General features: G+C 53.5%; 2 protein-coding genes and 1 pseudogene across 3 annotated transcripts; all 3 read left to right on the top strand.

Moving 5' to 3' along the window:
* Positions 1–1,055: 1,055 nt before the first annotated feature.
* LOC311578544 (cytochrome P450 2D3-like) lies at positions 1,056–5,504 on the top strand (annotated as a pseudogene). The gene is made up of 9 exons: positions 1,056–1,431; positions 2,362–2,533; positions 2,828–2,980; positions 3,060–3,220; positions 3,879–4,055; positions 4,195–4,317; positions 4,537–4,724; positions 5,070–5,211; positions 5,313–5,504. The product of its transcript is annotated as a cytochrome P450 2D3-like (transcript).
* Positions 5,505–12,892: 7,388 nt separating this feature from the next.
* Positions 12,893–14,778, top strand: LOC311578523 (cytochrome P450 2D3-like). Its single transcript, XM_084748421.1, has 4 exons — positions 12,893–13,073; positions 13,732–13,908; positions 14,048–14,189; positions 14,409–14,778. The coding sequence occupies exons 1-4, from the start codon at positions 12,933–12,935 to the stop codon at positions 14,762–14,764; spliced, it is 816 nt and encodes a 271-aa protein (XP_084604547.1). The 5' UTR covers positions 12,893–12,932; the 3' UTR covers positions 14,765–14,778.
* Positions 14,779–19,248: 4,470 nt separating this feature from the next.
* LOC311578543 (cytochrome P450 2D3-like) lies at positions 19,249–23,829 on the top strand. Its single transcript, XM_084748451.1, has 9 exons — positions 19,249–19,569; positions 20,508–20,679; positions 20,973–21,125; positions 21,205–21,365; positions 22,027–22,203; positions 22,343–22,484; positions 22,702–22,889; positions 23,235–23,376; positions 23,478–23,829. Exons 1-9 carry the CDS (start codon positions 19,381–19,383, stop codon positions 23,654–23,656), a joined length of 1,503 nt encoding a protein of 500 aa, XP_084604577.1. The 5' UTR covers positions 19,249–19,380; the 3' UTR covers positions 23,657–23,829.
* Positions 23,830–25,582: the final 1,753 nt, after the last annotated feature.

A 25,582-nucleotide genomic window follows, 5' to 3' on the forward strand; every position in this document is an offset into this window, starting at 1 on the left:
GATCAGAGGAGAGGCAGACTGTGCTGTCCCAGCACTGACTCCAGGGTTAACCATCAGTCACCACAAGTTACCCCAGGAGGGTCCTGGAGCAGAGCAGGAGGAAGCCAGCAGCCTGAGCCTGTCAGTGAGCAGAGCGCGGTTGTCTCCCTCCTCCCACTCTTGACCGTGACCCTCTCAGGTGTCCTGACTCCCCTGCAGGCCGCCTTCAGGTGATACTGAGCCTAGAGAGAAAGACCCTTGTCTTTGCCCCAACCTAGACTGCCATCCTATGTCACAGTGTGGGGCAGGGTCATTGGGTAGGGCAAGGACCAGTAGTAGGGACAGGAACCGGGAGCAGACTTTGGGGGCCTCAGGCCAGCAACAAACGCGTCACCTCAGGCCTGGTGACAGAGAGGTCAGCTGAGAAGGGGTGGCATGGGCAGCAGAGAGAGGAAGATCCAGTGTCCAGACCTTGCTATGGCTCCATGGTGTGCTCCCCCCTACCTTGCTCCTGCCTCTCTTCTCTTCTGCCTCACTGTAGGGGGCAGCAGAGAGCAAGAGCTGAGCCTGGCCTCCACTGGGACATCTGAGCCTTGATATTCAGAGGTCTGGATCCCCAGAGAGGACAGGGGCAGAACCTTGGCTGACTGCAGTGAGTGAGAGTGGGCACGTGCAGGGTGACCAGCAGTTGTCCTGAGTACATGTGCATTTTGCGTCATTTTTCTGTTTTCTTAATGGATTACATTGGCAGTAGCTGCCTTCCCCCACTGCCCCTCACTCACACACAGGCTGCAGCTGTCTTCCCCCACTGCCCCTCACTCACACACAGGCTGCAGCTGCCTTCCCCCACTGTCCCTCACTCACACAAAGACTGCAGCTGCCTTCCCCCACTGCCCCTCACTCACACACAGGCTGTAGCTGCCTTCCCCCACTGCCCCTCACTAACCACAGGCTGCATGTGTGGCACAACAGATAATTTTACTGCACAACATAATTGTCCACCTCAAAGCAGAGTCACCTGGATATACCCCCTCCATGTTCAGCCAGAAGAACCATTAAGTCAGCTCCTGGAAGGGACTCACTCTCTCTGGCTCCTCCCTACACTTGAACAAACAAAATTTGGCTGGAGCAGAGGACAAAGGGCAGCTCTGGCACTCCTTTATAAGGTAGCAGTATCCAACCTTGGGACTTCTGGTCCTAGGTGTCTGTGGTGAGCGTTGTCCCTTGTTCTTTAGGAAGCCTGGGGAGCAGTGGCGCGCAGCCATGGAGCTGCTGACTGGGACTGGCCTGTGGCCCGTGGCCATATTCACAGTCATCTTCATATTGCTGGTGGACCTGATGCACAGGCGCCAGCGCTGGGCTGCCCGCTACCCACCAGGCCCTGCACTGTGGCCTGTGCTGGGCAGCCTGCTGCAGCTGGACTTGGAGAACATGCCGTATAGCATGTACAAGGTGAGTGACTTAGTGCTGGGAGGTAACAGAGGATGCAGTGTCCATTGGAGCAGGTAGTGTAGTGGGAGTGGAGCCACAGGTTACACAGGGTATTGTGCCCCTGAGAGAACCACCCCTTCCTGGTGGTGGCACTTGGACTTTCTTGGGCAACAGTTTTGAGGCACAAAGTCCAGGAGGTGAGGCAGGATGTGACAGCAGGTTCAAGGGTGATTGGACAGGGCAGCAGTCATAGAGGTCCCAAGTCCCTATGATCCTGTCTGTCATAGGTGAGGTCTTAGCATGGTGCCAGGTCCCAGGTCTAGCACAGCCTGTCAGTCAGCACAGCAAATGGACAGAGGGCTGTGGCTGGTGACTCTTGCTGCTGTGTGCTCTGTGGCCTCACTGCCCATCTAGAGGAACCTGAGTTTCCTCATATGTCGTGAGATGCTAAGGGGCCCAGGACAGTGTTGGGGTCTGGGATGGTCTCAGCTGGGTGATCACATCTACTGTGAGTCCTTTGCTGAACTTAAACAATGAGATGCCAGGCCTGGAGGGTTGACTCTGCTGTTAAGAGCACTTGCTGCTCCTCCAGAGGTCCTGAGTTCAATGCCCAATAACCAAATGGTGACTCACAACTATCTGGAATATGATCTGTTGCCTTATGCTGGTAGGCAGGAAGACAGAGTACTTATTTACGAAAATAAAAACATCATGAAAAAGAAAGAAAAAAGAAAAGAAGGCACAGTTTTAAGATGCCAAGTCTCAAGCTAGGGATGAAAGTAAGAGGAAGAGCATTCTCCCAGGACATATGAAGACCAAACTTCAATAACAAGCAACACACACACACACACACACACACACACACAAACTATGCCAATGCTAGTGCAGCGAGCCTGGTTCTAGGCCCCACAGGGACCTACACTTCCTAAGTGCTCTGTCCCTCTGCTTCAGCTTCGAAACCGCTATGGTGACGTGTTCAGCCTGCAGATGGCCTGGAAGCCTGTGGTCGTCATCAATGGACTGAAGGCCGTGCAGGAAGCTCTGCTGACCTGTGGAGAGGACACTGCTGATCGCCCTAAAATACCCATCTTTCAACACTTTGGCCATGGACACAAAGCTCAAGGCAATGGGCTGCTGGGTAGGGGAGGGGAGGCAGTCATAGCATCAGAGCCAGACATGGTGGGTACTGGGCAGAGGAAGGACAGGGCCTGATACAGGTGACAAGCAGTTAGCGACTCAACTAGCAGCCACTGAAATCCATCATGGAGCCTACGTAGCGGGCTAGGAGGTGGTAGACGTGGGTTTTGGAGGAAGGTAGGACGATATAAGTGATGCTCGTCCCAGAGCAGATGACTAATGGTGGGAGCAGTTGATGGCACAGCCAGGTGTCTTTGCTTACACACAGATGTGTCCACAGGTGTGGTCCTTGCACCTTATGGGCCCGAGTGGCGAGAGCAGCGGCGGTTCTCTGTGTCCACCCTGCGCAACTTCGGCCTGGGCAGGAAATCGCTGGAGCAGTGGGTGACAGAGGAGGCTGGCCACCTCTGTGACGCCTTAGCCGACCAGGCTGGTGGGTGACTGGTGGGGTGTGCGCATGGGCACAGCGAGATCGCACTGAGAACATGACTAACTGGCATCTCCGCTCCCAGGGCGTCCCCTCAGTCCCTACATGCTCCTCAGCAAAGCCGTGTGCAATGTGATCGCGTCCCTCATTTACGCCCGCCGCTTTGAGTATGGAGACCCTTCCCTCATCAACATGCTAACAACATTGGAAGAAAACATGGGAGAGAATATTGGCTTGCTTCCCGAGGTAGGGGGCTTGGGGCAGCCTGCGGAACCACTTCTGTGCCATCCATCCTCCCAGAGGAGCCTTAGGCAGGGGATTTGGAGAGCAAGACTTCTAGAAATGTCTACCACAGGAATAAAAGCATAGAGCTTGACAAACCTGGGACAAACGCAGGGAAAATGTGGGCCAAGGTCAGGTGTCCAGAACAGGGACAGCCGGCGCCCTCTGTCTATATGGAAGCTACAAAAGCCTGGGGAAGGTTCAGAGTAGAATATTCCTTCTGTTCACCCTGGGAACCAAGAGTCTGAGGCTGGAACTAAAGAGGAGACAGGAGATGAGAGGAGCGCACCGGGCCTTGTGGGAGAGGCTGGAAAGTGAGACTGGGTGAGATCAACATTGAGCAGAGGAACCCAGGGGCCAGAGAGATGCACAGTGGGTAAGGGAGCTGGCCAAGCAAGCCTGGCACTTGAGTGCAGTTGTAAGGACACAAGTGACTCTGTTTGTTTTCCTCTGACCGCAACATTCTTGTCGTGGCCACAACACTCTCCACATCATGCATATACAAGCACACATTGAAATAATAATGATTATCATTATTATCATTAATAGAAATCTTATTTACTTCACACATTAAATTAAAAGGCAACAATACCGCCCAGCACCTTGTCTGTGTGTGTTACAGGTTCTGAACACGATCCCAATTCTCCTGCGCATCCCGGGGTTGGCCGACAAGGTCTTCCCTGCACAAAAGACATTCATGACTATGGTGGATACGCTGCTAGCTGAGCACAGGAGGACCTGGGATGTTGACAAGCCACCTCAAAGCCTAACTGATGCCTTCTTGGCTGAGATGGAGAAGGTGAGAGATGGTGAGCTGTGGTGTCCAGCATGTCGTGGCTAACCCAGTGACCCCCAAGCGTGGCCTCCTGCAGACACTGGCTGGGTATCATGGGCCTTTTCCCTCTTTGCTCTGAGTCCACTGTCTCTCTCTGGCCCAGGCCAAGGGGAACCCTGAGAGCAGCTTCAATGATGCCAAGATCTGTTTGGTGCTGGGATGGTGACCACGTCAACCACGCTGTCCTGGGCCCTGCTGCTCATGATCCTGCACCCGGATGTGCAGCGTGAGCCTGGCTGGGCTGGGAAGAAAGGAGGAGGAGGGACGAGGCAGTGTCCTTAAGCTTCCCTGGGACACTTGTGACTCCTGGCCCAGGATTGCCCCAGACTCCAGCCCGGGTGATGGCCATCTTTCTCTCATGGACCCAGCCCTTAGCAGAGAGGAAGTAGAGGGACAAGGGGAATCTCCCTGGGGCTCCTTCACTGAGGGGATGCTGTCCTTCCAGGTCGTGTCCAGCAGGAGATTGATGAAGTCCTAGGGCAGGCGCGGCGCCCAGAGATGGCTGACCAGGCCCACATGCCCTACACCAATGCTGTCATCCATGAGGTGCAGCGCTTTGCCGACATCATCCCATTGAATTTGCCACACATGACGTCACGTGACATTGAAGTACAAGGCTTCCGCATCCCGAAGGTAGGCATGGGCCCTCCTACCAATAGCATGGCCACTAGCAAACAAAGGAAGGAAAGGCCAAATCTCATGCGCCCTGGATTTCCATGTGGTGCTGCAACCATCCTGGGTGTGAGTATGCTGCAGCCGTTCCTGGGAGTCCTCGGGGAAACTGGGTGTCCAATGAGATGATCCACGGTGGAGAATGGGAGCAGACGTGGATGAAGCACTAGTTTCGAAGGTCACCCATCACCCATGAAGGAGCTGCGGTACTCTGACGAAGGGACTCAGTGTGTGGAGGTGGAAGAGGTTGTGCATGCAAATTAGGGGCCCCACCCCAGTCCATACTGACATAGTGTCTCCCGCCAGGGCACGATGCTCATCACGAACCTGTCCTCGGTGCTGAAGGACGAGACCGTCTGGGAGAAACCCCTCCAATTCCATCCTGAGCACTTCCTGGATGCCCAGGGACACTTTGTGAAGCCTGAGGCCTTCATGCCATTCTCCGCAGGTGCCCGCGGGGTGCCTGGCTCCCTGTGTCTTCCCAGGGTGCCTCTGAGGGTGGAGATCCTACCAGGACCCAGACTGACCAAGCCTCTCTCCCACCCTCAGGCCGCCGCATATGCCTGGGGGAGCCCCTGGCCCGCATGGAGCTCTTCCTCTTCTTCACCTGCCTCCTGCAGCGCTTTAGCTTCTCCGTGCCCGATGGACAGTCCAGGCCCAGCGACCAAGGCATCTTTGCACTGCCAGTTACTCCAAAGCCTTACCAACTCTGTGTAGCCCTGCGCTAGCAGGGCCAGTAGCTCCACCTTCTGCTCAGCTTGGGCTGATTGAATGTTCAATAAACAAGTTCTGTGGCTGCACCTCAGACTCTTGGTCCAATTCCCATCCTTGTCTCAACTGTGTCCCAAGTCTTCAGTCCACAGACAGACCTGCCCCTCTATCTGGTCAGCCCAACCTAGGAGCAACCTTAATGTTGTGAGAAGAGAGATTCTTGACACAGAACAGTGGCCTTCAGTATCCAGTGTGGGCGGATGAAGCAAGAAGGTTGCAAGTTCAAGGCCAGCATGGGCATTCTAGCCTAGACTACTTTGAGATGCTTTCTCATAAAGGGGGTGGGGAGCTAAATAGTCACAGGAAGTGATGAAGGAAGGAGGAGGAAATGAGAGGGAGGAGGCACGAACTAACCCAGACTCCAGCAACAATCAGAGACGAACTTTCTCGCTTGGACTCAATCCTTACTTTCGTTGTTACACAGAGGCAAAGGGCAGAGCTTCACTGAGGGGACGCTGTCCCTCCAGGCATAGTCCAATGAGAGATTGATGAAGTCAAAGGACAGGGGGGGGTGACCCGAGATGGCAGACCAGGCCCCCATGTCCTACACCAATGCTGCCATCCATGAGGTGCAGCGCTTTGGGGACATCGCTCCATTGATTTTTCCCCGCCACACATTCCGTGACATTGAAGTCCAGGACTTTCTCATCCCCAAGGTAGGCATGGGCCCCTCTGCTCTGCATCCCCAAGGTGATGTTCCTGCCACTGCCTCCTAAGGGCTAGGATTACAGGCATGCACCACCACACCTGGCATTAATGTCATCTCGGCTTTATTTTGTTAAGGCATCACTAATACCCACAAACCTTGCCATTATTGTTGTGCTTGGAATCGAACCCAAGGCCTTATGCATACTCAGCACACATCAGTGTACCACACTCCAGAGTGTATGTGTGCATGTTGATTTGTGTTCTATGTAGGCACATGTGTGTAGTGTAGGCTTAGGCATGTGTAAGGAGTGTTGGCATGTGTGTGGTGTTTAGGCAAGTGTGTGGTGTGTAGGCATGTGTGTGGTGTGTAGACATGTGTGTGGTGTGTAGGGTGTGGTGTGTAGGCATGTGTGTGGTGTAGGCATGTGTGTGGTGTGTTGGCATGTGTGTGGTGTGTAGGCACGCGTGTGGTGTGTAGGCATGTGTATGGTGTGTAGGCATGTGGGTGGTATGTAGGCATGTGTGTGGTGTGTAGGCATGCGTGTGGTGTGTAGGCATGTGTGTGGTGTGTAGGCGTGTGTGGTGTGTAGGCATGTGGGTGGTGTGTAAGCATGTGTGTGGTGTGTAGGCATGTGTGTGGTGTGTAGGCATGTGTTTGGTGTGTAGGCATATGTGTGGTGTGTAGGCATGTGTGTGGTGTGTAGGCATGTGGGTGGTGTGTAGGCATGTGGGTGGTGTTTAGGCCTGTGTGTGGTGTTTAGGCATGTGTGTGGTGTGTAGGCATGTGTGTGGTGTGTAGGCATGTGTAAGGAGTCTTGGCATGTATGTGGTGTATAGGCATGTGTGTGGTATGTAGACATGTGTGTGGTGTGTAGGGTGTGGTGTGTAGGCATGTGTGTGGTGTAGGCATGTGTGTGGTGTGTTGGCATGTGTGTGGTGTGTAGGCATGCGTGTGGTGTGTAGGCATGTGTATGGTGTGTAGGCATGTGGGTGGTATGTAGGCATGTGTGTGGTGTGTAGGCATGCATGTGGTGTGTAGGCATGTGTGTGGTGTGTAGGCATGTGTGTGGTGTGTAGGCATGTGGGTGGTGTGTAGGCATGTGTGTGGTGTGTAGGCATGTGTGTGGTGTGTAGGCATGTGTTTGGTGTGTAGGCATGCGTGTGGTGTGTAGGCATGTGTGTGGTGTGTAGGCATGTGTGTGGTGTGTAGGCATGTGTGTGGTGTGTAGGCATGTGTGTGGTGTGTAGGCATATGGGTGGTGTGTAGGCATGTGGGTGGTGTGTAGGCATGTGGGTGGTGTACAGGCATGTGTGTGGTGTTTAGGCATGTGTGTGGTGTGTAGGCATGTGTGTGGTGTGTAGGCATGTGTAAGGAGTCTTGGCATGTGTGTGGTGTATAGGCATGTGTGTGGTGTGTAGACATGTGTGTGGTGTGTAGGGTGTGGTGTGTAGGCATGTGTGTGGTGTAGGCATGTGTGTGGTGTGTTGGCATGTGTGTGGTGTGTAGGCATGCGTGTGGTGTGTAGGCATGTGTATGGTGTGTAGACATGTGGGTGGTATGTAGGCATGTGTGTGGTGTGTAGGCATGCATGTGGTGTGTAGGCATGTGTGTGGTGTGTAGGCATGTGTGTGGTGTGTAGGCATGTGGGTGGTGTGTAGTCATGTGTGTGGTGTGTAGGCATGTGTGTGGTGTGTAGGCATGTGTTTGGTGTGTAGGCATATGTGTGGTGTGTAGGCATGTGTGTGGTGTGTAGGCATGTGGGTGGTGTGTAGGCATGTGGGTGGTGTACAGGCATGTGTGTGGTGTTTAGGCATGTGTGTGGTGTGTAGGCATGTGTAAGGCGTGTTGGCATGTGTGTGGTGTGTAGGCATGTGTGTGGTGTGTAGGCATGTGGGAGGGATTTCGGCATGCGTGTGGTGTGTAGGCATGTGTGTGGTGTGTAGGCGTGTGTGGTGTGTAGGAATGTGGGTGGTGTGTAAGCATGTGTGTGGTGTGTAGGCATGTGTGTGGTGTGTAGGCATGTGTTTGGTGTGTAGGCATATGTGTGGTGTGTAGGCATGTGGGTGGTGTGTAGGCATGTGGGTGGTGTGTAGGCATGTGGGTGGTGTACAGGCATGTGTGTGGTGTTTAGGCATGTTTGTGGTGTGTAGGCATGTGTGTGGTGTGTAGGCATGTGTAAGGAGTCTTGGCATGTGTGTGGTGTATAGGCATGTGTGTGGTGTGTAGACATGTGTGTGGTGTGTAGGGTGTGGTGTGTAGGCATGTGTGTGGTGTAGGCATGTGTGTGGTGTGTTGGCATGTGTGTGGTGTGTAGGCATGCGTGTGGTGTGTAGGCATGTGTATGGTGTGTAGGCATGTGGGTGGTATGTAGGCATGTGTGTGGTGTGTAGGCATGCGTGTGGTGTGTAGGCATGTGTGTGGTGTGTAGGCATGTGTGTGGTGTGTAGGCATGTGGGTGGTGTGTAGGCATGTGTGTGGTGTGTAGGCATGTGTGTGGTGTGTAGGCATGTGTTTGGTGTGTAGGCATATGTGTGGTGTGTAGGCATGTGTGTGGTGTGTAGGCATGTGGGTGGTGTGTAGGCATGTGGGTGGTGTACAGGCATGTGTGTGGTGTGTAGGCATGTGTAAGGAGTGTTGGCATGTGTGTGGTGTGTAGGCATGTGTGTGGTGTGTAGGCATGTGGGAGGGATTTCGGCATGTGGGTGGTGTGTAGGGTGTCGTGTGTAGGGCGTGGTGTGTAGACATGTGTGTGGTGTGTACACATGTGTCATGTGTCAACATGTGTGCTGTTGTGTAGGTTTGTGTACATGGGCAGCAGGTAGTACAGAAGCCTCTGCAGAAGCAGTTCTCGCTGCTTCTACAACATGTCAGCCTGTGTGGTGGGGCTCACATCCCTGCATGCACCTCTTCAACACCACAGGAAGTCACAAAACCAAAGCCCATCTATTTGGGGAGATCTCTCATGACGGAACCAGCTCTAAGTGTGCTCAATGTCTCAAGGTGGTCTCCTCAAATAAGGTGAGGAGTTCTCCTTTGATGAATGTGAGGTGTCATTCCCCATTTCTTTTCATTAATTTTGGTAAAATGTGAGGAGTTTTAAAGCTCAGATCACGAATGCAAAATTGTTAGGATCAGGCGCCCCAATTCTTAGAAGAGATTCTTGTCTCTTCCAAGTCAGTTTCTGCCTGGGACCTGACTGATACACTGCTGTTGCACCTTGATTTCCTTTTCCATTCACTTTTGTCTTTTCAATATTTTTCTCATTTTTTTACTTGAGTTTTCAATCAAAAGAATTACAAATTCTGTGTTGCACACCAAGTGTGCATCATCTCAAGAAACAGTTCAGTGGCTTTGGATTGCATAGGTAACATCCTATCATAATTGCCCATAGTTCTGAGGAGGCCTCACACCATGAGGGGTACAGTAACCATCTGGGAAGGGAAGCTTCACCAACCCTAAGCAACCTCCAGTCTCCATTACCCAAACTAAGCCTTCCCAAGGCAGCACCCAGATGTCACTGTCCTCCCAGTGAGTGAGGTCATAGTACCCAGGCTGACTGGGTTAGCACTTCCCACCATGCCTAGGAAGAGGAGAAGAACCTGGGAAGGGCTCTTAGACTCACTGTTGGTCTTCACAATGAAGCCAGCACAGGGAAATGGCTCGCAGGACAGAGTCCAGGAGACACCTGCCCAGGGTCCATTTGTCCAGTTCCTCTGGAGGACAGAGGACAGAGATTAAGTATGTGTTGCCTGTGTACAGAGAACTGCAAATCTGGGAGCACCAATGACCCCTGATGGCCAGGGACTCAGCTCCAGCTTCCTGTGGCAGAACTGGCTCACCAGTGCAGCTGGCATGAGAACAGAACCCAAGCCCCCTAGAAGTCACATGACCCCAGTACCTTAGAGGCCACATGACACTGGCCAACCACAGTGGGTCACATGGCTGAGGGCAAGTGGACTGGGGGTGAAGGGAAACAGACAGTGCTAGCAGGCAGCTGTGTAGCAGAGCATCGAGGTCACCTCCCAAGCGTAGGTGACATACTAGGGAACCCTTTACAGCTGAGGATTACATTGGCCCCAGCTGCTTTCACCCACTGCCCCTCACTCACCACAGGCTGCAGCTGCCTTCCCCACTGCCCCTCACTCACCACAGGCTGCAGCTGCCTTCCCCCACTGCCCCTCACTCACCACAGGCTGCAGCTGCCTTCCCCCACTGCCCCTCACTCACCACAGGCTGCAGCTGCCTTCCCCCACTGCCCCTCACTCACCACAGGCTGCAGCTGCCTTCCCCACTGCCCCTCACTCACCACAGGCTGCAGCTGCCTTCCCCCACTGCCCCTCACTCACCACAGGCTGCAGCTGCTTTCCCCCACTGCCCCTCACTCACCACAGGCTGCAGCTGCCTTCCCACACTGCCCCTCACTCACCACAGGCTGCAGCTGCCTTCCCCCACTGCCCCTCACTCACCACAGGCTGCAGCTGCCTTCCCACACTGCCCCTCACTCACCACAGGCTGCAGCTGCCTTCCCACACTGCCCCTCACTCACACACAGGCTGCAGCTGCCTTACCCCATGGCCCCGCACTCACCACAGCCTGCATGTGTGGCACAACAGATAATTTTACTGCACAACATAATTGTCCACCTCAAAGCAGAGTCACCTGGATATACCCCCTCCATGTTCAGCCAGAAGAACCATTAAGTCAGCTCCTGGAAGGGACTCAATCTCTCTGGCTCCTCCCTACACTTGAACAAACAAAATTTGGCTGGTGCATAGGACAAAGGGCAGCTCTGGCACTCCTTTATAAGGTAGCGGGATCCAATGCTGAGACCTGTAGTCCTAGGTGTTTGTGGTGAGCTTCTCACTTGTTCTTTAGGAAGCCTGGGGAGCAGTGGCCCGCAGCCATGGAGCTGCTGGCTGGGACTGGCCTGTGGCCCGTGGCCATATTCACAGTCATCTTCATATTGCTGGTGGACCTGATGCACAGGCGCCAGCGCTGGGCTGCCCGCTACCCACCAGGCCCTGCACCGTGGCCTGTGCTGGGCAACCTGCTGCAGCTGGACTTGGAGAACATGCCGTATAGCATGTACAAGGTGAGTGACTTAGTGCTGGGAGGTAACAGAGGATGCAGTGTCCATTGCAGCAGGTAGTGGGAGTGGAGCCACAGGTTACACAGGGAATTGTGCCCCAAGAGGGACCAGTTTCCTGCTGGCCTACACTGGGACTTTCTAAGGCATAAATTTGAGGAACAATGACCAGAGGGTGAGGCAGGATGTGACAACAGGTTCAGGTCTGGTTAGACAGGGCAGCAGTCATAGAGGTCCCAAGTCCCTATGATCCTGTCTGTCATAGGTGAGGTCTTAGCATGGTGCCAGGTCCCAGGTCTAGCACAGCCTGTCTGTCAGCACAGCAAGTGGACAGAGGGCTGTGGCTGGTGACTCTTGCTGCTGTGTGCTCTGTGGCCTCACTGCCCATCTAGAGGAACCTGAGTTTCCTCATATGTCGTGAGATGCTAAGGGGCCTAGGACAGTGTTGGGGTCTGGGATGGTCTCAGCTGGGTGATCACATCTACTGTGAGTCCTTTGCTGAACTTAAACAATGAGATGCCAGGCCTGGTGGGTTGACTCTGCTGTTAAGAGCACTTGCTGCTCCTCCAGAGGTCCTGAGTTCAATTCCCAATAACCAAATGGTGACTCACAACTATCTGGAATATGATCTGGTGCCTTATTCTGGTAGGCATGAAGACAGAGTACTTATTTACGAAAATAAAAACATCATGAAAAAGAAAGAAAAAGAAAAGAAGGCACAGTTTTAAGATGCCAAGTCTCAAGCTAGGGATGAAAGGAAGAGGAAGAGCATTCTCCCAGAATACAGGAAGACCAAACTTCAATAACAAGCAACACACACACACACACACACACACACACACACACACACACACACACACAAACTATGCCAATGCTAGTGCAGGGAGCCTGGTTCTAGGCCCCACAGGGACCTCCACTTCCTAAGTGCTCTGTCCCTCTGCTTCAGCTTCAAAACCGCTATGGTGACGTGTTCAGCCTGCAGATGGCCTGGAAGCCTATGGTCGTCATCAATGGCCTGAAGGCCATGCAGGAAGCTCTGCTGACCTGTGGAGAGGACACTGCTGACCGCCCCGAAATACCCATCTTTCAACACATTGGCCGTGGACACAAAGCTCAAGGCAAAAGGCTGCTGGGTGGGGGAGGGGAGGCAGTCATAGCATCAGAGCCAGACATGGTGGGTACTGGGCAGAGGAAGGACAGGGCCTGATACAGGTGACAAGCAGTTAGCGACTCAACTAGCAGCCACTGAAATCCATCATGGAGCCTACGTAGCGGGCTAGGAGGTGGTAGACGTGGGTTTTGGAGGAAGGTGGGAGGATACAAATGATGCTCATCCCAGAGAAGACGAGGAATATGGGAGCAGTGGCCGGCACAGCCAGGTGTCCTTGCTTACGCACAGATGTGTCCACAGGTGTGGTCCTTGCACCTTATGGGCCCGAGTGGCGAGAGCAGCGGCGGTTCTCTGTGTCCACCCTGCGCAACTTCGGCCTGGGCAGGAAATCGCTGGAGCAGTGGGTGACAGAGGAGGCTGGCCACCTCTGTGACGCCTTAGCCAACCAGGCTGGTGGGTGAGTGGTGGGGTGTGCGCATGGGCACAGCGAGATCGCACTGAGAACCTGACTAACTGGCATCTCCGCTCCCAGGGCGTCCCCTCAGTCCCTACATGCTCCTCAGCAAAGCCGTGTGCAATGTGATCGCGTCCCTCATTTACGCCCGCCGCTTTGAGTATGGAGACCCTTCCCTCATCAACATGCTAACAACATTGGAAGAAAACATGGGAGAGAATACTGGCTTGCTTCCCGAGGTAGGGGGCTTGGGGCAGCCTGCGGAACCACTTCTGTGCCATCCATCCTCCCAGAGGAGCCTTAGGCAGGGGATTTGGAGAGCAAGACTTCTAGAAATGTCTACCACAGGAATAAAAGCGTAGAGCTTGACAAACCTGGAACAAACGCAGGGAAAATGTGGGCCAAGGTCAGGTGTCTAGAACAGGGACAGCCAGTGCCCTCTGTCTATATGGAAGCTACAAAAGCCTGGGGAAGGTTCAGAGTAGAATATTCCTTCTGTTCACCCTGGGAACCAAGAGTCTGAGGCTGGAACTAAAGAGTAGACAGGAGATGAGAGGAGCACACCGGGCCTTGTGGGAGAGGCTGGAAAGTGAGACTGAGTGAGATCAACATTGAGCAGAGGAACCCAGGGGCCAGAGAGATGCACAGTGGGTAAGGGAGCTGGCCAAGCAAGCCTGGCACTTGAGTGCAGTTCCAGTAATGACACAAGTGACTCCGTTTGTTTTCCTCTGATTGCAACATTCTTGTCGTGGCAACAACACTCTCCACATCATGCGTATACAAACACACATTGAAATAATGATTATCATTATTATTATTATTAGAAATCTTATCCACTTCACACATTAAATGAAAAGGCAACAAGACCGCCTAGCACCTTGTCTGTGTGTATTGCAGGTTCTGAACACGTTCCCAATTCTCCTGCGCATCCCGGGGTTGGCCGACAAGGTCTTCCCTGCACAAAAGACATTCATGAGTATGGTGGATACGCTGCTAGCTGAGCACAGGAGGACCTGGGATGCTGACAAGCCACCTCAAAGCCTAACTGATGCCTTCTTGGCTGAGATGGAGAAGGTGAGAGATGGTGAGCTGTGGTGTCCAGCATGTCATGGCTAACCCAGTGACCCCCAGACGTGGCCTCCTGCAGACACTGGCTGGGTATCATGGGCCTTTTCCCTCTTTGCTCTGAGTCCACTGTCTCTCTCTGGCCCAGGCCAAGGGGAACCCTGAGAGCAGCTTCAATGATGCCAATCTACGTCTCGTTGTCTCTGATCTGTTTGGTGCTGGGATGGTGACCACGTCAACCACGCTGTCCTGGGCCCTGCTGCTCATGATCCTGCACCCGGATGTGCAGCGTGAGCCTGGCTGGGCTGGGAAGAAAGGAGGAGGAGGGACGAGGCAGTGTCCTTAAGCTTCCCTGGGACACTTGTGGCTCCTGGCCCAGGATTGCCCCAGACTATGGCCTGGGTGATGGCCATCTTTCTCTCATGGACCCAGCCCTTAGCAGAGAGGAAGTAGAGGGACAAGGGGAATCTCCCTGGGGCTCCATCACTGAGGGGATGCTGTCCTTCCAGGCCGTGTCCAGCAGGAGATTGATGAAGTCCTAGGGCAGACGCGGTGCCCAGAGATGGCTGACCAGGCCCGCATGCCCTACACCAATGCTGTCATCCATGAGGTGCAGCGCTTTGCCGACATCACCCCATTGAATTTGCCACGCCTGACGTCACGTGACATTGAATTACAAGGCTTCTGCATCCCTAAGGTAGGCATGGGCCCTCCTACCGATAGCATGGCCACTAGCAAACAAGGGAAGGAAAGGCCAAATCTCATGCAGCCTGGATTTCCATGTGGTGCTGCAACCATCCTGGGTGTGAGTATGCTGCAGCCGTTCCTGGGAGTCCTCGGGGAAACTGGGTGTCCAATGAGATGATCCACGGTGGAGAATGGGAGCAGACGTGGAGGAAGCACTAGTTTCCAAGGTCACCCATCACCCATGAAGGAGCTGCGATATTCTGACGAAGGGACTCAGTGTGTGGAGGTGGAAGAGGTTGTGCATGCAAATTAGGGGCCCCACCCCAGTCCATACTGACATAGTGTCTCCCGCCAGGGCACGATGCTCATCACGAACCTGTCCTCGGTGCTGAAGGACGAGACCGTCTGGGAGAAACCCCTCCAATTCCATCCTGAGCACTTCCTGGACGCCCAGGGACACTTTGTGAAGCCTGAGGCCTTCATGCCATTCTCCGCAGGTGCCCGCGGGGGCCTGGCTCCCTGTGTCTTCCCAGGGTGCCTCTGAGGGTGGAGATCCTACCAGGACCCAGACTAACCAAGCCTCTCTCCCACCCTCAGGCCGCCGCATATGCCTGGGGGAGCCCCTGGCCCGCATGGAGCTCTTCCTCTTCTTCACCTGCCTCCTGCAGCGCTTTAGCTTCTCCGTGCCCGATGGACAGCCCAGACCCAGTGACCAAGGCATCTTTGCACTGTCAGTTTTTCCAAAGCCTTACCAACTCTGTGTAGCCGTGCGCTAGCAGGGCCAGTAGCTCCACCTTCTGCTCAGCTTGGGCTGATTGAATGTTCAATAAACAAGTTCTGTGGCTGCACCTCAGACTCCTGGTCCAATTCCCATCCTTGTCTCAACTGTGTCCCAAGTCTTCAGTCCACAGACAGACCTGCCCCTCTATCTGGTCAGCCCAACCTAGGAGCAACCTTAATGTTGTGAGAAGAGAGATTCTTGACACAGAACAGTGGCCTTCAGTATCCAACGTGGGGATGAAGCAAGAAGGTTGCAAGTTCAAGGCCAGCATGGGCATTCTAGCCTAGACTACTTTGAGATGCTTTCTCATAAAGGGGGTGGGGAGCTAAATAGTCACAGGAAGTGATGAAGGAAGGAGGAGGAAATGAGAGGGAGGAGGCACGAACTAACCCAGACTCCAGCAACAATCAGAGACGAACTTTCTCGCTTGGACTCAATCCTTACTTTCGTTGTTACACAGAGGCAAAGGGGAGAGCTTCACTGAGGGGACGCTGTCCCTCCAGGCATAGTCCAATGAGAGCTTGATGAAGTCAAAGGACAGGGGGGGGTGACCCGAGATGGCAGACCAGGCCCCCATGTCCTACACCAATGCTGCCATCCATGAGGTGCAGCGCTTTGGGGACATCGCTCCATTGATTTTTCCCCGCCACACATTCCGTGACATTGAAGTCCAGGACTTTCTCATCCCCAAGGTAGGCATGGGCCCCTCTGCTCTGCATCCCCAAGGTGATGTCCCTGCCACTGCCTCCTAAGGGCTAGGATTACAGGCATGCACCACCACACCTGGCATTAATGTCATCTCGGCTTTATTTTGTTAAGGCATCACTAATACCCACAAACCTTGCCATTATTGTTGTGCTTGGAATCGAACCCAAGGCCTTATGCATACTCAGCACACATCAGTGTACCACACTCCAGAGTGTATGTGTGCATGTTGATTTGTGTTCTATGTAGGCACATGTGTGTAGTGTAGGCTTAGGCATGTGTAAGGAGTGTTGGCATGTGTGTGGTGTTTAGGCAAGTGTGTGGTGTGTAGGCATGTGTGTGGTGTGTAGACATGTGTGTGGTGTGTAGGGTGTGGTGTGTAGGCATGTGTGTGGTGTAGGCATGTGTGTGGTGTGTTGGCATGTGTGTGGTGTGTAGGCATGCGTGTGGTGTGTAGGCATGTGTATGGTGTGTAGGCATGTGGGTGGTATGTAGGCATGTGTGTGGTGTGTAGGCATGCGTGTGGTGTGTAGGCATGTGTGTGGTGTGTAGGCGTGTGTGGTGTGTAGGCATGTGGGTGGTGTGTAAGCATGTGTGTGGTGTGTAGGCATGTGTGTGGTGTGTAGGCATGTGTTTGGTGTGTAGGCATATGTGTGGTGTGTAGGCATGTGTGTGGTGTGTAGGCATGTGGGTGGTGTGTAGGCATGTGGGTGGTGTACAGGCATGTGTGTGGTGTTTAGGCCTGTGTGTGGTGTTTAGGCATGTGTGTGGTGTGTAGGCATGTGTAAGGAGTCTTGGCATGTGTGTGGTGTATAGGCATGTGTGTGGTGTGTAGACATGTGTGTGGTGTGTAGGGTGTGGTGTGTAGGCATGTGTGTGGTGTAGGCATGTGTGTGGTGTGTTGGCATGTGTGTGGTGTGTAGGCATGCGTGTGGTGTGTAGGCATGTGTATGGTGTGTAGGCATGTGGGTGGTATGTAGGCATGCGTGTGGTGTGTAGGCATGTGTGTGGTGTGTAGGCATGTGTGTGGTGTGTAGGCATGTGGGTGGTGTGTAGGCATGTGTGTGGTATGTAGGCATGTGTGTGGTGTGTAGGCATGTGTTTGGTGTGTAGGCATATGTGTGGTGTGTAGGCATGTGTGTGGTGTGTAGGCATGTGGGTGGTGTGTAGGCATGTGGGTGGTGTACAGGCATGTGTGTGGTGTTTAGGCATGTGTGTGGTGTGTAGGCATGTGTAAGGAGTGTTGGCATGTGTGTGGTGTGTAGGCATGTGTGTGGTGTGTAGGCATGTGGGAGGGATTTCGGCATGTGGGTGGTGTGTAGGGTGTCGTGTGTAGGGCGTGGTGTGTAGACATGTGTGTGGTGTGTACACATGTGTCATGTGTCAACATGTGTGCTGTTGTGTAGGTTTGTGTGCATGGGCAGCAGGTGGTACAGAACCCTCTACAGAAGCAGTTCTCGCTGCTTCTACAACATGTCAGCCTGTGTGGTGGGGCTCACATCCCTGCATGCACCTCTTCAACACCACAGGAAGTCACAAAGCCAAAGCCCATCTATTTGGGGAGATCTCTCATGACGGAACCAGCTCTAAGTGTGCTCAATGTCTCAAGGTGGTCTCCTCAAATAAGGTGAGGAGTTCTCCTTTGATGAATGTGAGGTGTCATTCCCCATTTCTTTTCATTAATTTTGGTAAAATGTGAGGAGTTTTAAAGCTCAGATCACGAATGCAAAATTGTTAGGATCAGGCGCCCCAATTCTTAGAAGAGATTCTTGTCTCTTCCAAGTCAGTTTCTGCCTGGGACCTGACTGATACACTGCTGTTGCACCTTGATTTCCTTTTCCATTCACTTTTGTCTTTTCAATATTTTTCTCATTTTTTTACTTGAGTTTTCAATCAAAAGAATTACAAATTCTGTGTTGCACACCAAGTGTGCATCATCTCAAGAAACAGTTCAGTGGCTTTGGATTGCATAGGTAACATCCTTCATAACTGCCCATAGTTCTGAGGAGGCCTCACACCATGAGGGGTACAGTAACCATCTGGGAAGGGAAGCTTCACCAACCCTAAGCAACCTCCAGTCTCCATTACCCAAACTAAGCCTTCCCAAGGCAGCACCCAGATGTCACTGTCCTCCCAGTGAGTGAGGTCATAGTACCCAGGCTGACTGGGTTAGCACTTCCCACCATGCCTAGGAAGAGGAGAAGAACCTGGGAAGGGCTCTTAGACTCACTGTTGGTCTTCACAATGAAGCCAGCACAGGGAAATGGCTCGCAGGACAGAGTCCAGGAGACACCTGCCCAGGGTCCATTTGTCCAGTTCCTCTGGAGGACAGAGGACAGAGATTAAGTATGTGTTGCCTGTGTACAGAGAACTGCAAATCTGGGAGCACCAATGACCCCTGATGGCCAGGGACTCAGCTCCAGCTTCCTGTGGCAGAACGGGCACATATGTGCAGCTGGCATGAGAACAGAACCCAAGCCCCCTAGAAGTCACATGACCCCAGTACCTTAGAGGCCACATGACACTGGCCAACCACAGTGGGTCACATGGCTGAGGGCAAGTGGACTGGGGGTGAAGGGAAACAGACAGTGCTAGCAGGCAGCTGTGTAGCAGAGCATCGAGGTCACCTCCCAAGAGTAGGTGACATACTAGGGAACCCTTTACAGCTGAGGATTACATTGGCCCCAGCTGCTTTCCCCCACTGCCCCTCACTCACCACAGGCTGCAGCTGTCTTCCCCACTGCCCCTCACTCACCACAGGCTGCAGCTGCCTTCCCCACTGCCCCTCACTCACCACAGGCTGCAGCTGCCTTCCCCCACTGCCCCTCACTCACCACAGGCTGCAGCTGCCTTCCCCACTGTCCCTCACTCACCACAGGCTGCAGCTGCCTTCCCACACTGCCCCTCACTCACCACAGGCTGCAGCTGCCTTCCCCACTGCCCCTCACTCACCACAGGCTGCAGCTGCCTTCCCCCACTGCCCCTCACCACCACAGGCTGCATGTGGGGCACAACAGATAATTTTACTGCACAACATAATTGTCCACTTCAAAGCAGAGTCACCTGAATATACCCCCTCCATGTTCAGCCAGAAGAACCATTAAGTCAGCTCCTGGGAGGGACTCACTCTCTCTGGCTCCTCCCTACACTTGAACAAACAAAATTTGGCTGGAGCAGAGAACAAAGGGCAGCTCTGGCACTCCTTTATAAGGTAGCGGGATCCAACCTTGGGACTTCTGGTCCTAGGCTTTTGTGGTGAGCGTTGTCCCTTGTTCTTTGGGAAGCCTGGGGAGCAGTGGCGCGCAGCCATGGAGCTGCTGGCTGGGACTGGCCTGTGGCCCGTGGCCATATTCACAGTCATCTTCATATTGCTGGTGGACCTGATGCACAGGCGCCAGCGCTGGGCTGCCCGCTACCCACCAGGCCCTGCACCGTGGCCTGTGCTGGGCAACCTGCTGCAGCTGGACTTGGAGAACATGCCGTATAGCATGTACAAGGTAAGTGACTTACTGCTGGGAGGTAACAGAGGATGCGGTGTCCATTGGAGCAGGTAGTGGGAGTGGAGCCATAGGTTACACAGGGAATTGTGCCCCAGAGAAGAACCACCTCTTCCTGGTGGTGGCACTTAGACATTTTTGGGCAACAGTTTTGAGGCACAAAGTCCAGGAGGTGAGGCAGGATGTGACAGCAGGTTCAAGGGTGATTGGACAGGGCAGTAGTCATAGAAGTCCCAAGTCCCTGTGATCCTGTCTGTCATAGGTGAGGTCTTAGCATGTTGCCAGGCCCCAAGTCTAGCACAGCCTGTCTGTCAGCACAGCAAGTGGACAGAGGGCTGTGGCTGGTGACTCTCTTGCTGCTGTGTGCTCTGTGGCCTCACTGCCCATCTCAAGGAACCTGAGTCTCCTCATATGTCCTGAGATGCTAAGGGGCCCAGGACAGTGTTGGGGTCTGGGATGGTCTCAGCTGGGTGATCACATCTACTGTGAGTCCTTTGCTGAACTTAAACAATGAGATGCCAGTCCTGGTGGGTTGACTCTGCTGTTAAGAGCACTTGCTGCTCCTCCAGAGGTCCTGAGTTCAATTCCCAATAACCAAATGGTGACTCACAACCATCTGGAATATGATCTGGTGCCTTATGCTGGTAGGCATGAAGACAGAGTACTTATTAATGGAAATAAAAAATCATTAAAAAGAAAAGAAGGCACAGTTTTAAGATGCCAGGTCTCAAGCTAGGGATGAAAGTAAGAGGAAGAGCATTCTCCCAGGACATATGAAGACCAAACTTCAATAACAAGCAACACACACACACACACACACACACACACACACACACACACACACACACACACAAACTATGCCAATGCTAGTGCAGGGAGCCTGGTTCTAGGCCCCACAGGGACCTCCACTTCCTAAGTGCTCTGTCCCTCTGCTTCAGCTTCGAAACCGCTATGGTGACGTGTTCAGCCTGCAGATGGCCTGGAAGCCTATGGTCGTCATCAATGGCCTGAAGGCCGTGCAGGAAGCTCTGCTGACCTGTGGAGAGGACACTGCTGACCGCCCTAAAATACCCATCTTTCAACACATTGGCCATGGACACAAAGCTCAAGGCAAAAGGCTGCTGGGTGGGGGAGGGGAGGCAGTCATAGCATCAGAGCCAGACATGGTGGGTACTGGGCAGAGCAAGGACAGGGCCTGATACAGGTGACAAGCAGTTAGCGACTCAACAAGCAGCCACTGAAATCCATCATGGAGCCTACGTAGCGGGCTAGGAGGTGGTAGACGTGGGTTTTGGAGGAAGGTAGGAGGATACGAGTGATGCTCGTCCCAGAGCAGACGAGGAATATGGGAGCAGTGGCCGGCACAGCCAGGTGTCCTTGCTTACGCACAGATGTGTCCACAGGTGTGGTCTTTGCACCATATGGGCCCGAGTGGCGAGAGCAGCGGCGGTTCTCTGTGTCCACCCTGCGCAACTTCGGCCTGGGCAGGAAATCGCTGGAGCAGTGGGTGACAGAGGAGGCTGGCCACCTCTGTGACGCCTTAGCCGACCAGGCTGGTGGGTGAGTGGTGGGGTGTGCGCATGGGCACAGCGAGATCGCACTGAGAACCTGACTAACTGGCCTCTCCGCTCCCAGGGCGTCCCCTCAGTCCCTACATGCTCCTCAGCAAAGCCGTGTGCAATGTGATCGCGTCCCTCATTTACGCCCGCCGCTTTGAGTATGGAGACCCTTCCCTCATCAACATGCTAACAACATTGGAAGAAAACATGGGAGAGAATACTGGCTTGCTTCCCGAGGTAGGGGGCTTGGGGCAGCCTGCGGAACCACTTCTGTGCCATCCATCCTCCCAGAAGAGCCTTAGGCAGGGGATTTGGAGAGCAAGACTTCTAGAAATGTCTACCACAGGAATAAAAGCGTAGAGCTTCACAAACCTGGAACAAACGCAGGGAAAATGTGGACCAAGGTCAGGTGTCCAGAACAGGGACAGCCAGTGCCCTCTGACTATATGGAAACTACAAAAGCCTGTGAAAGTTTCAGAGTAGAATATTCCTTCTGTTCACCCTGGGAACCAAGAGTCTGAGGTTGGAACTAAAGAGGAGACAGGAGATGAGAGGAGCGCACCGGGCCTTGTGGGAGAGGCTGGAAAGTGAGACTGGGTGAGATCAACATTGAGCAGAGGAACCCAGGGGCCAGAGAGATGCACAGTGGGTAAGGGAGCTGGCCAAGCAAGCCTGGCACTTGAGTGCAGTTCCAGTAAGGACACAAGTGACTCCGTTTGTTTTCCTCTGACCGCAACATTCTTGTCGTGGCCACAACACTCTCCACATCATGCGTGTACAAGCACACATTGAAATAATAATGATTATCATTATTATTATTATTAGAAATCTTATTTACTTCACACATTAAATGAAAAGGCAACAAGATTGCCTAGCACCTTGTCTGTGTGTGTTACAGGTTCTGAACACGTTCCCAATTCTCCTGCGCATCCCGGGGTTGGCCGACAAGGTCTTCCCTGCACAAAAGACATTCATGAGTATGGTGGATACGCTGCTAGCTGAGCACAGGAGGACCTGGGATGTTGACAAGCCACCTCAAAGCCTAACTGATGCCTTTTTGGCTGAGATGGAGAAGGTGAGAGATGGTGAGCTGTGGTGTCCAGCATGTCGTGGCTAACCCAGTGACCCCCAAGCGTGGCCTCCCGCAGACACTGGCTGAGTATCATGGGCCTTTTCCCTCTTTGCTCTGAGTCCACTGTCTCTCTCTGGCCCAGGCCAAGGGGAACCCTGAGAGCAGCTTCAATGACAAGAACCTGCGTGTGGTGGTGGCTGACCTGTTCATGGCGGGGATGGTGACCACGTCAACCACACTGTCCTGGGCCCTGCTGCTCATGATCCTGCACCCGGATGTGCAGCGTGAGCCTGGCTGGGCTGGGAAGAAAGGAGGAGGAGGGACGAGGCAGTGTCCTTAAGCTTCCCTGGGACACTTGTGGCTCCTGGCCCAGGATTGCCCCAGACTGCGGCCTGGGTGATGGCCATCTTTCTCTCATGGACCCAGCCCTTAGCAGAGAGGTAGTGTAGGGACAAGGGTCATTTCAGGGCATCCTGAAATGAAGGGATGCTGTCCTTCCAGGCCGTGTCCAGCAGGAGATTGATGAAGTCCTAGGGCAGACGCGGCGCCCAGAGATGGCTGACCAGGCCCGCATGCCCTACACCAATGCTGTCATCCATGAGGTGCAGTGCTTTGCGGACATCGCCCCATTGAATTTGCCACGCCTGACGTCACGTGACATTGAATTACAAGGCTTCCGCGTCCCGAAGGTAGGCATGGGCCCTCCTACCGATAGCATGGCCACTAGCAAACAAGGGAAGGAAAGGCCAAAACTCATGCGCCCTGGATTTCCATGTGGTGCTGCAACCATCCTGGGTGTGAGTATGCTGCAGCCGTTCCTGGGAGTCCTCGGGGAAACTGGGTGTCCAATGAGATGATCCACGGTGGAGAATGGGAGCAGACGTGGATGAAGCACTAGTTTCCAAGGTCACCCATCACCCATGAAGGAGCTGCGATACTCTGACGAAGGGACTCAGTGTGTGGAGGTGGAAGAGGTTGTGCATGCAAATTAGGGGCCCCACCCCAGTCCATACTGACATAGTGTCTCCCGCCAGGGCACGATGCTCATCCCCAACCTGTCCTCGGTGCTGAAGGACGAGACCGTCTGGGAGAAACCCCTCCAATTCCATCCTGAGCACTTCCTGGACGCCCAGGGACACTTTGTGAAGCCTGAGGCCTTCATGCCATTCTCCGCAGGTGCCCGCGGGGTGCCTGGCTCCCTGTGTCTTCCCAGGGTGCCTCTGAGGGTGGAGATCCTACCAGGACCCAGACTGACCAAGCCTCTCTCCCACCCTCAGGCCGCCGCATATGCCTGGGGGAGCCCCTGGCCCGCATGGAGCTCTTCCTCTTCTTCACCTGCCTCCTGCAGCGCTTTAGCTTCTCCGTGCCCGATGGACAGTCCAGACCCAGTGACCAAGGCATCTTCGCACTGCCAGTTACTCCAAAGCCTTACCAACTCTGTGTAGCCCTGCGCTAGCAGGGCCAGTAGCTCCACCTTCTGCTCAGCTTGGGCTGATTGAATGTTCAATAAACAAGTTCTGTGGCTGCACCTCAGACTCCTGGTCCAATTCCCATCCTTGTCTCAACTGTGTCCCAAGTCTTCAGTCCACAGACAGACCTGCCCCTCTATCTGGTCAGCCCAACCTAGGAGCAACCTGAATGTTGTGAGAAGAGAGATTCTTGACACAGAACAGTGGCCTTCAGGATCCAATGTGGGCGGATGAAGCAAGAAGGTTGCAACTTCAAGGCCAGCATGGGCATTCTAGCCTAGACTACTTTGAGATGCTTTCTCATAAAGGGGGTGGGGAGCTAAATAGTCACAGGAAGTGATGAAGGAAGGAGGAGGAAATGAGAGGGAGGATGCACGAACTAACCCAGACTCCAGCAACAATCAGAGACGACCTTTCTCGCTTGGACTCAGCCCTTGATTTGGTAGTAAGACAGGGGCAAAGGGGAGCCCCTGTGACTCTTTCACTGAGGGGATGCTGTCCCTTCAGGCTGAGTCTGACAAACAGAAGACTGATGAAGTCACAGGGCAGGCACGACAACCCAAACAGCAGACAATGGCAGACAAGGCCCACATGCCCTACAGCAATGCTGTCAACTGTGAGGTGCAGCACTCAACACCACAGGAAGTCACACGACCAAAGCCCCTTTGTTTGGTGATGTCTCTCATGACAGAACCAGCTATAAGCATGCCAGTAGTCTTAAGGTGGTTTCCTCAACTAAGGTGGGGAGCTCTCCTTTGTGAGTGTGAGGTGTCATTCTCCCTCCCCTTTTTTTTCATTAATTTTCAAAAAATGTGAAAATATTAAAGCTCAGATCACCAATGCAAAGATGGATTGTTGGGATCACAGTGCACAACTCTTTGAAGTGACTCTTTTCTCCTCCAAGTCAATTTTAGTCTGGGACCTGACTGATATACTGCTGTTGCACTTTGATTTCCTTTTCCATTCATTTTTGTCTTTTCAATATTTTTCCTTGAGTTTTAAATCCTGTTAATTACAAATACTGCATTTGATAGCAAAGATTCAGTGGCTTTGGATTGCATAGGTAACATCCTATCATATCTGCCCATAGTTCTGAGGAGGCCTCACACCATGAGGGGTACAGTAACCACCCGGGAAGGGAAGCTTCACCAACCCTAAGCGACCTCCAGTCTCCATTGCCCAAACTAAGCCTTCCCAAGGCAGCACCCAGAAGTCACTGTCCTCCCAGTGAGTGAGGTCACACTTCCCAGGCTGACTGGGTTAGCACTTCCCATCATGCCTAGGGAGAGAAGAACCTGGGAAGGGCTCTTAGACTCACTGTTGGTCTTCACAATGAAGCCAGCAGAGGGAAATGGCTCACAGGACAGAGTCCAGGAGACACCTGCCCAGGGTCCATTTGTCCAGTTCCAGTGGAGGACAGAGGACAGAGATTAAGTATGTGTTGCCTGTGTACAGAGAACTGCAAATCTGGGAGCACCAATCACCCTAGATGGCCAGGGACTCAGCTCCAGCTTCCTGTGGCAGAACGGGCACATATGTGCAGCTGGCATGAAAACATGACCCCAGTCCCTTAGAAGTCACATGACCCCAGTACCTTAGAGGTCAAATGACCATGGCCAACCACAGTGGTTCACATGGCTGAGAGCACGTGAACTGAGGGTGAAGGGAAGCAGACAGTGCTAGCAGGCAGCTGTGTAGCAGAGCATCCAAGTCACCTCTAAGAGCAGGTGACAGACCACGGAACCCTTTACAGCACACAGTGTGACATCACTCGCCTGTCAGCACACTTACCTCACAGGAGCACACTTAGGTGAAGTGGGAAAATCAGGCCTGGGCCAGCTTATCCCACAATGGGGCCAGCACCCAGTCAACACCATTGTACAGCGCTCAGACAGGCTGAGATCAGAGGAGAG

The sequence above is a fragment of the Acomys minous genome, assembly GCF_964271855.1.
Source record: "Acomys minous genome assembly, chromosome: 12".
NCBI lineage: Eukaryota > Metazoa > Chordata > Mammalia > Rodentia > Muridae > Acomys > Acomys minous.